This window comes from Mytilus edulis, chromosome 12, assembly GCF_963676685.1.
Source record: "Mytilus edulis chromosome 12, xbMytEdul2.2, whole genome shotgun sequence".
Lineage (NCBI taxonomy): Eukaryota > Metazoa > Mollusca > Bivalvia > Mytilida > Mytilidae > Mytilus > Mytilus edulis.
In genome coordinates, this window is record NC_092355.1 from 78,478,916 (window position 1) to 78,494,037 (window position 15,122).

General features: G+C 33.5%; 1 protein-coding gene across 1 annotated transcript in view; it reads left to right on the forward strand.

Annotated features, from left to right (window-relative positions):
- The window catches only part of LOC139497230 (uncharacterized), a 67,997-nt gene that overhangs the window by 18,572 nt on the left and 34,303 nt on the right, over positions 1 to 15,122 (forward strand). The window contains exon 4 of the mRNA XM_071285358.1: positions 11,084 to 12,298. Coding sequence (XP_071141459.1) covers positions 11,084 to 12,298 — 1,215 coding nt within the window. The remainder of the gene's footprint in view (positions 1 to 11,083; positions 12,299 to 15,122) is intronic.

Below are 15,122 nucleotides of genomic sequence, written 5' to 3' on the forward strand. Positions count from 1 at the left end.
GCTTTATATATTGTACCTTTGCAAGACTATTCATTCATTCATAAATTTAACCCACTCTAAACCAGAAACGTATATACACTTATATAGGTCTTTGTCAAAACTGACAAGAATATTTATAAAGGGGACAAGCAGTAAATTCTTTAAATTTCTGTGAATTAAAACCAAGACAGAAAAAAATACTGAAATGATTTTAATACTCAAAAGTAAAATCACAAAAATACTGAACTCTGTGGAAAATTCAACCGGAAAGTCCCTAATCACATGGCAAAATCAAATGACAAAACACATCAAAAACGAATGGACAACAACTGTCATATTCCTGACTTGGTACAGGCATTTTCAAATGTAGAAAATGGTGGATTGAACCTAGTTTTATAGCACTAAACCTCTCACTTGTACGACAGTCGCATCAATTTCAATTATATTGACAATGATGCGTGAACAAAATGTCACAAATAGGGGTACACAAACAACACAGACCCCACCAAAAGGGGAAGCAGATCCTGCTCCACATGTGGCTAATGTTGTTAAAAAGACAGTAAAAAGTCTAATTTGGTAGGTCACATTCGTGAAAAGGGAAGGGGATTGTAGTTATAACATAAGGAACATATCCGATATCATCTGTATAACGAATATTTCATAACGTTCAACCAACTCGTGATAGCGTTCGTAATATTTACGAAGTGATGATTACAACTTCACCATTTGGATCTCTTGGTTTGAAAATGAAAAGGTCACAATTGGGAAGCTGAAATCATCTCTTTTGTCCATTGTCCATTTCTGAATTTAAGTTAGATTGGTTCTAGATGTTATTCTCTTATATTCAAGGTAGATATTTTAACTTGCGACTATCTATTGAAATATTTCCGGAACTTTCTATCTAGCTGTATAAACAAAGTGAATGATCGATAAGTCCGTACATTTTTGTGAAATTAATATTTGTGTATTTCAAAATGTCCATAATTATCTACAACGAGTATATATTTACATTTTTTCCAACTGTACTCTTGGAAAATATGTAAATCGATTTTTATTTCATCAAATCTTTTACTGGAATTATTCAGATTTTCATAAATATCATTCTTTACACCAGAAATGTTATTTATAAACAAGTGTGTATACATGTAAAGAGTTTAGTAATGACTAGTATATCACTGTCGGACTCAAGACAGACAATATGTTCACATGATGTTTATTACATCTGATAGGTTTTAAATGGAAAGTTACAAGTCCTGCCGTGCACACTGATCAATACCCTAAGAAGTGAAGCGATACATGATTCTGAATTAAGTTATTGTGTAATAAGAGTTTTTAAGCCTGACATGAAATCGCTTGAATACCTGGACGTGTCACCTCACAATACCTCTGGGAATGATTCCTTTAGCCATGCTGGTGATCAAATAAGAGAAGATCCGAAATTATTGGAATATGTTTATTACATAAAAGAATTATGAACAAATTAGATTTTTGAAAATAATTTAATACACAACACTTAATTAAAACTTTGAACTTTGAAAGAATCCATAAACGTAATCGCCCTTAACTAATACCGCGATATATTTACTATTTTATATACCTATTAAAAAAAAAAAAAAAAAAAAAGACAGACCATAGTTATTAAAAAGACAAATAGATGTCCAATCAGCTGACCTTCCAACTCTTAAACCTTTATTTAACATTTTTCCGTATCAAGTTATTTAAGGAAGGCTGCACAACCATGTCTGGTATACTCATTTGTGTGACCCAGGCAATTGTTTATGCTTTTAATTTGTCATTTCCTTGTCGGATGAAACAGCCGTACGCTTGACAAGATATCGACACTCATATACGACTATGTTAGTTCCTGTATGTTTTGGTCCTTTATGGTTTATAGATATCACATGGTTTCTTAAAACAAGAAGCTGGCAAGATGGCTACAAGTAAAGAATTGATACTTTCATTTTAAAGATATCTTATCCAGCAGAATAAAACGTTAAAATTTATGAATTTGTGTTTTTTTATACATAAAGAACATAGGTTATATTATTTTTTCCTTTTTTTGCGAAGTTTCCCTTTCACCTCATTTTTATATTCAGTGACTGCTTAATGGACAACAATTACATATTTTGTGTCATGTGAATTTTTTCACTTATTATGGGGAGTAGGATAACTATATTAGGTATATGGGTTTCTTGCAATGTCTACATGTCCGTCAGTTAGGGTTCAGCTGACCTTGACCTCATTTCATGGATCATTGATCAAGGTTAAAGTTACATGATTAGGTTCGTTTCTCAGAAACTATAAGTAGTAGGTCAACTATATGTGCTGTATGGAATGATTGTAAGGGGTAAATGTCAGTCTAGCAGGTTTCATCTGACTTTGACCTCATTGTTATGGTTCATTAGTCAATGTTAAATTTTTGTGTTTTGTTTGGTTTCCCAAATACTAATAGCAATAGGTCAGCTATGTTTGGTGTATCAGACAATTGTATGGTATACGAGGGCTGTCCGTAGTTCGTGGACAAGCTACAGTCTGCTTAAATATAGCGTTTCAGGGGATTGTTTTTTGCAATTTGTAATCCTGTACTATATCCTAGTTCGATTTTTTCTAATTTTAAATGCGAAATAATACCACTTACTTCATATAAATATTAGCGATGGGGATCCGGAGCACGGCGAAAATATCACATAAAGGCTGGTGTTTTCATATTTTTGTTATTTTTAGTTTCGAAATCCGCCAAAAATACATGTCACTTGTATTGTGACATCGGCAATAGTCTTGGCGTTACACCTGATAAATTTGAATGGTCAAAATTTCGAAATGGCAGCGAAATCTCAATTTGAAGCATTGAATCCAGAATCAGCATCACTGAAAAAACGGACGTTTACTGAAAAGGTGGAGCAGTGGGCAGTTATCAAGTTTTGTGTAGACATCGGATAAACGCCAACAGAAACACACAAGTTCTCAAAACAGTCTGAGAAACATAGCAAGACAATGCACCGGCCCTTTAAAAACTAGTGTAGAAATTGATTTACTTGGATTCGAATCTCTGAAACATCCTCCGTATAGCCCTGACTTAGCGCCAATGGATTTTGCGGTATTCCCGCATATCAAACTTTTCTCCGTAGACAAAGGTGTGACGATTTATCTGAACTAAGACAGGAAGTAATGAACATAATCTTAAAAATGAAAACAGAACAGGTTGAGAAAATATTTGATGAGTGGGTAAAAAGATGTAAAAAATGAGTTGCTTTGACAGGAGACTACGTTGAGAAAAGTTAAAAAGTTGTCGTCGTCGAACGTCAGAACGTCGGAAATATTTGTTTTGGTGCTCCGGGTGAGAGTTGCTTATGATTTTTGAATTGATGAAAATACAATTATTCTAGCAGGTACTGAAATAAAATTTTGTACACTTAATCAGTAAATCATGAAATTTATTACATACTTGTTTTATTTTTTTCGGACGGGTAAATAATATTTTATTGAGATTGTTCTCAAACTTTACAGACAACCCTCTTATATGTCTGTCTGACAGGTATTATCTGACCTTGATCTCATTTTCATGGTTCATTGGCCAATGATAAGTTTTGGTAGGTTTAAGGTTTGTTAGTTTATCATATACTATAAGCAACAGGTCAACTATATTTGTTGTATGGAATGATTGTAAGGTGTAAATATCTGTTTGCCTGGTTCTTTTGACCATGACCTCATTATCATAGAACATTGATAATGTAAAGTTAATGTTAAGTTTACGTGAAACTTGTAATAAAACCGTCATGTTACAGACTTTCAACATAAATTCAAATGAATGATAAGAAAGACCTGTGAGACATTTTAGCGTGTGCATGCACTCTTGTTGTTAATATTTGCTTTTTTGGGAGATAGTTGAACTATGTCATTTTTTGGAGTATTTACTTGCATGAGAGTTGCATAAAGTTTTCGGAGAAACTCATGCAGTTTGAATGCTAGGACGTTTTCAGTGTGCTGGCTGTTTGCACATATATTGAAGGTGTGCATGTGGTCATGGTTTTGATTTTTATTAATATTTGCTTTTTGGGAGATAGTTGATTTTTATCATTTTAAGTTCACCTGACCTGAAAGGTCAAGTGAGCTTTTCTCATCACTTGGCGTCCCTCGTCCGTCGTCCGTAAACTTTAAAAAAAATCTTTTCCTCTGAAACTACTTGGCCAAATTTAACCAAACTTGTCCACAATCATCATTGGGGTATCAAGTTTAGAAAATGTGTGGCATGACCCTGCCAACCAACCAAGATGGCCACCATGGCTAAAAATAGAACATGGGGTAAAATGTAGATTTTGGCTTATAACTCTGAAACCAAAGCATTTAGAGCAAATCTGACTGGGGTAAAATTGTCTATTAGGTCAAGATCTATCTGCCCTGTAATTTTCAAACAAATCAGAAAACCCGTTGTTGAGTCCCCAAATTAGAAATTTTAAGGAAGTTTGGCAGTTTTTGGTTATTATCTTGAATATTATTATAGACATGATAGATAGAGATAAACTGTAAACACCAATAATGTTCAGCAAAGTAAGATCTACAAATAAGTCAAAACGACCAAAATTGTCAGTTGACCCCTTAAGGAGTTATTGCCCTTTATGGTCGATTTTTAACCATTTTTGTAAAATTTTAGTAGTCTTTTAAAAAAATCTTCTTCTCTAAAACTACTGGGCCAAATTTAACCAAACTTGGCCACAATCATCATTGGGGTATCTTGTTTTAAAATTGTGTGGCGTGACCCTGCCAACCAACTAAGATGGCTGCAATGGCTACAAATAGAACATAGGGGTAAATCGTGGATTTTGGCTTATATCTCTGAAACAAAAGAATTTATAGCAATCTGACGTCAGGTAAAATTGTTTATCAGGTCAAGATCTATCTGCTCTGAAATGGTCAGACAAATCAGACAACCTGTTGTTGGGTTGCTGCTATAGTGGAAGATATTAGCAAGCAAAATCGAGGGAATTGTGCAAATGGTGATACAAGCATGAAAATGACCACAAAGCATCATTATTATATACTTTTAAAGAAATCACTGCTGGCCATTCAAAAAAATATTTTTTTCAAGATGGCCACGGCCATTTTCTAAAATGGCTAATTTCTTCAGTTAGAAAATATATTGATTTTTCTGGAAAACTTTTCTTTTACCTTCTTTTATTAAAAAACAATCATTATGTTTGGCGTCTACCTTCCTTACATCATATATTTATTAAAAATGAATATTTGACACATCCAGTATTTGCGCATGCGCGGAAATGTGACAAAATTCTTTCAAAATCATTTGAACTATTTACTATATATTTAGTGTTTTCGGATTTCTAATGATATTATGAATTGGTTTGATAACATTTTTCAAAGTTATTATACACATGTGTTTTACACTTTTGCGCATGTGCAAACTATTTATAGACATCAAGAGCGATTTGTATACACTGCCAGGAAATTCTCAGGTATTCGTTGAATAATCGAAAATGTGGTGAATCCTGCAGAAATATCAATTGTAACTGCAGATCAGCCGCTTTTGGAAATGCCTAAGCAAATTCACTGGGAATGGTCTGATTTGTACGGACAAGATAAGTTTATCGTCATGTTTGGTTGATTGCACATTGAAATGACTTGTTATAAAACTCTTGGTGATATATTGCGTGATAAGGGATGGACATGTTGTCTAACTAAGGCCAATATTGCACCACCATGAACGGCAGATTCTTTTTATGTATGTTTAAAAGTACCTAGGAATAGACTGGCGCATCAGACATAGTTTCATAGTTTTTAGAGAAAACTCAGCCGCAGAAAACTGTGTAGCAGGAGCATATTATACACAATATTACAACATAGTTCATAATACAAACAGAATACATTTTTAATTTATACGTCTTCAGAAATAAGTTTATGTTTATTACAGTTTTAAATTAGACAAGCATCTTTTCTACCTTTTGCGTAAAAATTGATAGCTTAGACAGCACATTACTGTTACTATATTTAAGCATGCCAAGTACTTTTTTTCATTTGGATATTTTAAATAATATGGAGGTATGAACTTCCCCCTTAAATCCTTAACTTCACAATTGGTACATTTACATATATAGTGGAATACATCCACAAGACCAGCTTTACAAAGAGAACAAATTTTCTCATTTCGTGGTACATTTCTCCATCTTCCTGTTTCGATGGGAATCTTTGTATTACATACCATTAATTTACATATGTTTACTCTATGACCCGTCCTTAATTTTACCAGATATGGTTCCAAGCAAAAATTTTCTTAAAAGTGTAGATAAAATTCCCCCCCCCCCCCCTTTTTGCTTAAACTGTTAATTTCCGATTATTAAAGCTCAACTCAGAAAAATAATTATGTCATGCCTCTGTGACGTTCAATGATTTAAAGAAATTGAGTCATCTCGACCACAGTTTCATTCCTGGCGTTCAATTATAAAATAAGAACTTGTTTTGATTTCGGTATTATGCTCATTTCATGAGTGAGATTGTGAGATTTCGTACTTTACAAATAGTCCGTATAAAGCATGATAGGGTATTGATTTAAGTCTTGATCAAGTAAATTATGCTCGATCGTTAACGACCCATATCCAAGATATGACTTCTTTTCCCGAACGTCACCCAAAGGTGGGAATGGAATTTGAAATGATTCTTGCACTGAACGTCAGACCAGCAATTTCTTTCTTATTACACAATTGATCAGGCACAAAAACAGAATAATGCAATTGTGAAGGGCGATATTGGTGCTCTAGGATTAACCGAAGAACTCATTTAGACAAATGGATGGATGGAGTCAGTATACTAGAAGATGTATTTGAAAGATCTTGTGCTTTGCGGCATTCTATAACCGATGAACGACCTAATGAAGACTCTACAAAAACACGAAACGTTGTCTTTAAACAGCTTTGAAGGATTTGTAAAGTGATGAACAAGTTTAGAAATTCATTTCTAGAAGAGTCGTCAGATTTGTAAAAAAAAATTTCAAGATGGCCACCACACATTTTGGAAATGGCGTCATTAGAAATTAAGCATTATTTGTTAATCCTTTGAAAGGTGTGTTATATGTAAAATCCAATGTTAGATTTGATAAAAAGCAAATGACAGTTAATAAATTACGACTAGACAATACATTAATGAAACTTAAGGTGACTTCCGGTTTCAAAATGCCGGTAAAAAAGTCAAAAATCTCGATTTTTATACTTTCAAGCAATTTCACAAGGAATGTAAATCCTTGATAGATGTGTTATATGTATAATCCAATGTAAGTTATGATAAAATGTTAAAAACAGCTCCTTAGTACGACAAAACAACTTATAAATGAAGAAAAATAGTGATTTCTGGTTCCAAATTGGAGGCAAATACGTAGAAAATATTTAAATAATTTTCAACAACTTATTTAACAAGTTATAACACTCTATGTTAAGTTTAAATGCCTAGTTTTGTTAGAAAGACAGGTTGCTCGTCTTATAATTATAAAACAGTTGCGTATAACACAACCCGTACAAGGAAGGCCAGAACGGTAGCATTTACAGTCACAAACACAGCTGGATATTTGCCTTCGCATTTCAAAAGTTCCTGGCAGGAGGATGCAACGGCAGTCAAGTAGTCCATATCAGTTTCCAATTGTCATTGATTCTTTCTTTCATCCACTCCAGTGTTCATGACTTAGTACATTTACCTGTCGAATACATGAATTTGGCTGAACCCAAACAACTCCTTCTTGGTTTACTTCTCATTTGTTGTGTTCTGGAAAAGAACCTCTTGAAGGCGAAACTGATTCACAATGTCGCCACTTCATGGCAAACAATTCAAACCGTGCCTCACTTCATACTGAAGCCAAAAAAAGTCCTTTACATCTGGAAAATCTTCAATTGTTGCCCTTTCCCACGACAATTCAACAATTCGACAAAGTGTCATATCCACTGAATGGATGGACGAAAGGAAGAGCAGCTACACAAGGACCAAATGCATTTGATATGTCATGTACAGGAAGCCATCAAAAGTTTTTATTCCTTCCATTACCTATCCACAATGTATTCTTACTAGATTTCCGATTGCTGCAATTCTAGATACTATTACATCTGTGTCAGTACTTCTCATTATCATGCCAACATGGACAAACATTCGTGTATTTGCTTCTTCATTATTTCCTTATTGAAATTGCAAATAATATGTTCACCATGAGTAACATACACATTTTTATTAGTCTCTTAAGAAACTTTAAACATTTTTGTTTCGTTGTCATCTTCACGGAAAAAACTACTCCAAACCCTTGGTGTTATACCTGTAACCTTTCCATCTGGAACAAAAACCTTGCATTTGTCTTGTCATAGCCTTAAAATATTTCATTTAGTAAACATAAAATACAATGTCTACTCTTGAATACTTATCGATGCAAGATTATATGTAAGGCAGTATGACATTATTTGCATAATCATCAACTATGTTTGCCCAACTTTGTGACCTTGAATGAACCTTTGCTGCCCCACCGACGATAATGCGTCCGAATTTGGATCAGCAAATCGCATAATGTTTCAAGTAAACCCATTTGCAGCAATTTAATACCACTATTTCAAGAAGCATCTTGCAAAAAAAGACGTAGGAGCAGTTTGGTTGTTATGGATAAAGAAATATTCCAAGAAAAAGTGTCTACTGTGACAAAAAATGAAAAGTCTTGAAAAGGTTCCTTTTCACTTTTAAGGTTCTCTAGCTTTGATTTTGAGAAAGACGTTTCCAGTTTCATTTTGCAGCCAAAATAGGAAGTCTTTATTTTGTATCTGGTTATAAAACACAGGTTCTCCTTCGTTTTGAATTGGCTTCAAAAGATCTTCGTATTGTTTGGACCAATATCTTGGAGTTTATTTACATATCTTATGTGTTATACAATTTCCTAAATGGAGTAAGTTTTTTTTTACAAATCTGACGACTCTTCTAGAAATGAATTTCTAAACTTGTTCATCACTTTACAAATCCTTCAAAGCTGTTTAAAGACAACGTTTCGTGTTTTTGTAGAGTCTTCATTAGGTCGTTCATCGGTTATAGAATGCCGCAAAGCACAAGATCTTTCAAATTCATCTTCTAGTATACTGACTCCATCCATCCATTTGTCTAAATGAGTTCTTCGGTTAATCCTAGAGCACCAATATCGCCCTTCACAATTGCATTATTCTGTTTTTGTGCCTGATCAATAGTGTAATAAGAAAGAAATTGCTGGTCTGACGTTCAGTGCAAGAATCATTTCAAATTCCATTCCCACCTTTGGGTGACGTTCGGGAAAGGAAGTCATATCTTGGATATGGGTCGTTAACGATCGAGCATAATTTACTTGATCAAGACTTAAATCAATACCCTATCATGCTTTATACGGACTATTTGTAAAGTACGAAATCTCACAATCTCACTCATGAAATGAGCATAATACCGAAATCAAAACAAGTTCTTATTTTATAATTGAACGACAGGAATGAAACTGTGGTCGAGATGACTCAATTTCTTTAAATCATTGAACGTCACAGAGGCATGACATAATTATTTTTCTGAGTTGAGCTTTAATAATCGGAAATTAACAGTTTAAGCAAAAAGGGGGGGGGGGAATTTTATCTACACTTTTAAGAAAATTTTTGCTTGGAACCATATCTGGTAAAATTAAGAACGGGTCATAGAGTAAACATATGTAAATTAATGGTATGTAATACAAAGATTCCCATCGAAACAGGAAGATGGAGAAATGTACCACGAAATGAGAAAATTTGTTCTCTTTGTAAAGCTGGTCTTGTGGATGTATTCCACTATATATGTAAATGTACCAATTGTGAAGTTAAGGATTTAAGGGGGAAGTTCATACCTCCATATTATTTAAAATATCCAAATGAAAAAAAGTACTTGGCATGCTTAAATATAGTAACAGTAATGTGCTGTCTAAGCTGTCAATTTTTACGCAAAAGGTAGAAAAGATGCTTGTCTAATTTAAAACTGTAATAAACATAAACTTATTTCTGAAGACGTATAAATTAAAAATGTATTCTGTTTGTATTATGAACTATGTTGTAATATTGTGTATAATATGCTCCTGCTACACAGTTTTCTGCGGCTGAGTTTTCTCTAAAAACTATGAAACTATGTCTGATGCGCCAGTCTATTCCTAGGTACTTTTAAACATACATAAAAAGAATCTGCCGTTCATGGTGGTGCAATATTGGCCTTAGTTAGACAACATGTCCATCCCTTATCACGCAATATATCACCAAGAGTTTTATAACAAGTCATTTCAATGTGCAATCAACCAAACATGACGATAAACTTATCTTGTCCGTACAAATCAGACCATTCCCAGTGAATTTGCTTAGGCATTTCCAAAAGCGGCTGATCTGCAGTTACAATTGATATTTCTGCAGGATTCACCACATTTTCGATTATTCAACGAATACCTGAGAATTTCCTGGCAGTGTATACAAATCGCTCTTGATGTCTATAAATAGTTTGCACATGCGCAAAAGTGTAAAACACATGTGTATAATAACTTTGAAAAAATGTTATCAAACCAATTCATAATATCATTAGAAATCCGAAAACACTAAATATATAGTAAATAGTTCAAATGATTTTGAAAGAATTTTGTCACATTTCCGCGCATGCGCAAATACTGGATGTGTCAAATATTCATTTTTAATAAATATATGATGTAAGGAAGGTAGACGCCAAACATAATGATTGTTTTTTAATAAAAGAAGGTAAAAGAAAAGTTTTCCAGAAAAATCAATATATTTTCTAACTGAAGAAATTAGCCATTTTAGAAAATGGCCGTGGCCATCTTGAAAAAAATATTTTTTTGAATGGCCAGCAGTGATTTCTTTAAAAGTATATAATAATGATGCTTTGTGGTCATTTTCATGCTTGTATCACCATTTGCACAATTCCCTCGATTTTGCTTGCTAATATCTTCCACTATATGTACATCACATATTAACAAGTTCTGATCCAGATATTCTTGTAAATCTACCACTGGACATTAAACACTCATTCATCATAATCATCTCATTTGTGTATTTCTTGGTGAAAACAAATATGACAAAACATTTTCATTTTGTAGATTGAAGATGCATGTAAAGAACGCATGGATAAATATACCCAACATGTTTCTGACGATGCATGTAAACATATAAGGGAAGAATATTTTATTTCGAATACAGAGGATGAGAACAGCAAATTCAAACATATAAGACAAGGTATCTTAAACTTAGCAAGAACAATGAGAGCATGGAATAAAGATTATCCTTTAAAATTCATTCAGCTGGAAAAACTTCTCCAAGAGAAGAAGAAGAATTTAAATATTCCAATAATTTCCTTAAAAGATATAAAGAGTATCTCTACGGAATCACCAAAGCCGTTAAGCGATGAAGAACTCACGTTGTATCTAAAATTCCACCATGAAATTAGATCTTTGGTTTATTTCGAGGATCTTCCTGATTATATTATATTAGATACACAATGGTTGTCTGATGCCTTTAAGCATATAGTAACAGCAGAAAAATTTCAATCAAGTGTAAGGAGATATTGGAATAAGAGCAAATGGAATGATTTACGTAATAGAGGAGTATTACATAGTGAGGTTTTAGAAGATATATTCAAACAAGATGAAACAATTTTAAAGTATAAATATCATATCCTGAACGTTATGGAGAAATTTGATATCATTATACGTCCAAACATATCAGAGAGAGATGCTGCAAGTAAGAATCTTTGTTATTATGTTCCTTGTATGATTAAAGAAGAATCACAGCGTGATATTTACGAAATGCTCAATTTGACAGAAAATAACTTTGAAAAATCCACTTGGTTATATTTTGTGTTTAGATTTCTGCCACCACATCTTATGAATCATTTGATTGCTTCACTGTGTAGGAAGTATAATCTTACAGAAGTGGTTGTTCCTAACCAGCAGAAGAGAATTGCCCTTTTAAGGGACGCTGCGGTCTTTGAGGTACAGATGACAAAATTGAGGAAGTTGCTTGTTTCGACAGGTCCAAATTCTATTCAGATCCAGGTTTGGGAATTTGGGCCAAGAATTGAAAGAGGACTGTACAAACCCATTGCAATCTTTGTAAGGGAGGAATTAGAAAATATAATAAATACAAGATTTAAGATGTCAAATGTAAAATTTGAGGAGAGGTGGGAATGTGGCCTTACAAAATCAAAGTTTGTGACAGGTACTAATGGCTTTAGTGGAGAGCTGTCTACACCATATCGGTGTGAAACATGTGATAAAACCCATGAGTTTATTGGTGAATGGTCAGGTCAACCAGATGTAAGTAAAATGTTTAAATGTTGCATCATGTACATAAAAACAGTGGCCGTGTTAACTGAGTACTTACAAGCTTTATATTTTAGACAGTGGAAGACCTAGTTGCTTAAAACTTTGTATATCATGTATATAGATGCCTTAAGTTGTGAAGTTTCCATCTGTCATCTGTCCATTGTTCTTGACCTTATTTTCATGGTTTAATTAAGATTTTTTTGAAATGTTAATTTCTCTCTTATTATTAGTAATATAAACACTCGTTAGTATGTGCATATCTTGCTAGGTCATCATGCCTGTCAGACAGTTTTCATCTGAACCTCAACCTCATTTCATGGATCAGTGAACAAGGTTAAGATTTCGTGGTTAAGTCCATATATCAGACACTATAAGCAATAGATCTACTATATTTGGTGTTTGAAATGATTTCAAGGTGTACACGTCCAACTGGCAGGTGTCATCTGACCTTGACCTCATTTTTAGGGTTCAGTGGTTAAAGTTAAGTTTTTGTGTTGTGGTCTTTGTATACGACCGTAAAAAACATTGCATTTGTTTAATGTTATTATGTCGTCGTCGGCGTCGTCAAAATTTTTATTTCAAACAATAACTTTAGTTTAAGTGAATGGATCTCTATGAAATTTTACCAAAGTTCAATACCAGAAAGGTTGGGATTGATTTTGGGGGTTATGGTACCAACAGTTTGTGAATTGGGGGCCAAAAACAAGCATTTTTGTAGTTTCTAGACAATAACTTGTGTGTAAGTGTATTGATCTCTCTGCCATTGTACCACAAGGTTCCATATCACAAAGGGAAGACTGATATTGAGTATGGGGTAATTGCCCACAAATGTTCAGGAATTAGGAGATAAAAAGGGGCCAGAAACAAGCATGTTTCTAGTTTCCAGACAATAACTTGTGTTTTAGTGTCTGGATCTCTCTGAAATTGTACTACAAGGTTCCGTACCACAAAGGGAAGGCTGGGGTTGAGTATGGGGTAATTGCCCCAATGTTCAGAAATTATGGGCAAAAAAGGGGCAAAAAACAAGCATTTTTCTAGTTTCCAGACAATAACTCGTGTTAGAGTTTATGGAACTCTGAAATTGTACATTTGTCCTGAAATGAAAATAATCTTCAAAATTTCAGAAAAAAATTGGGGGTTCAAAAAGTTTGGGTGAATTTTTTTTTATAATTTTTTGGGGGTTCATATTTCTTTTTGCAAAATTTTTTAAAATTTCAAATTTTTGGAGAGGATTGTTTTTTCATATTTTTTTGTCGAGCCGTCGCAGAAAGCTTGATATAGGGATAGGGATCCGACTGCGGCTTCAGCGGCCGCGGCGTAAGATAACTTCTTAAAAGCGAAAAAGTGGACGACCTGGATGCTTCATACTTTGTATATAGATTCATCATGTTAAGAAGTTTCCGTCAGTCACATGTCCAATGTCCTTGACCTCATTTTCAAGGTTCTATGACTACTTGAAAAATAGATTTTTTGTAATGTTGAATTCTCTCTTATTATAAGTAATAGGATAACTACATTTGTAATGTGCGTACCTTGCAAGGTCCTCATTCCCGTCAGACAGTTTTCACTTGACCTCAACCTCATTTCATGGATTAGTGAATAAGGTTAAGTTTGGTGGTCAAGTCCATATCTCAGATACTATAAACAATATGGCTAGTATATTCGGTGTATGGAATGATTGTAAGGTGTACATGTCTAGCTGGCAGGTGTCATCTGACCTTGACCTCATTTTCATGGTTCAGTTGTCAAAGTTAAGTTTTTAAGTTTTGGTCTTTTTTTCTAATACTATATGCAATAGGTCAACTATATTTGGTGTATGGAAATATTTTATGATCTATATGTCAGTTACGCAGTTTTTATTTCACCTTGACCTCATTTTTAAGGTTCATTGCTCAGTGTTGAGTTTTTGTGTTCAAGTCTGTTTTTTCTTTAACTATAAGCAATAGGTCAACTTTTTTTGTATGGAAGAATTGTTAGCTGAACATGTCTGCCTGGCATAATTCATCTGACCTTGACCTCATTTTCATGGCTCATTGGTCAATGTTTAGTTTTCTTTGTTGTTGTTAAGTTTGTGTGACAGTTGTAATAAAGCATTTTCTTGGATCATGTAAAGTTTATGTATGTGATAGTTGTAGTAAAGCTTTATATTTAGGACTATCAACATAATATCAAAGATAAGTAAAGAAGGCGAGACATTTCAGTATGTGCACTGTTGTTGGTTTTTTTTTCTCCAAAAAAAAAATCCATTTTTACATTGATTATTTATGATTTATATATAAAAGCAACAAATACTGATATGGCAGGAGATGCACACCAAACAGAGTGTGTCATTTATTATATATATAACAGATTTAACTAAGTATTGTGCAACAGGACAGTTATGACAGTATTCATGGTATTGTGCAATAATAAGAAATCTTCAATTGAAAATTAATACAAATCTTTTAACCAATTTCAATTGGATTGATTTAGTCTTTAGTTTTTGGGGGTTCTAACCTTGTATTACTATTTTGAATATTGGGCCCCATTTTTAATTGGTCTACATTAAGGTCCAAAGGGTCCAAAATTAAACTTTGTTTGATTTCATCAAAAACTGAATTGTTGCGGCTCTATGATCAATGATGATATGCTGAATCTTATTGTGCATTTAGATTTGTTTTAATGTTGGACCCTGTTTTCAAATTAGTCCATATGAAGGTAAGTTTTTTGTGTTTTTTATATGCTGAATTTAACCATGTTGTTTACTTTTAGATATCAGACGATACTAGGTAAATTAAATGTCTCATTTCAAATTTTAAAGATCTTTGACCACATT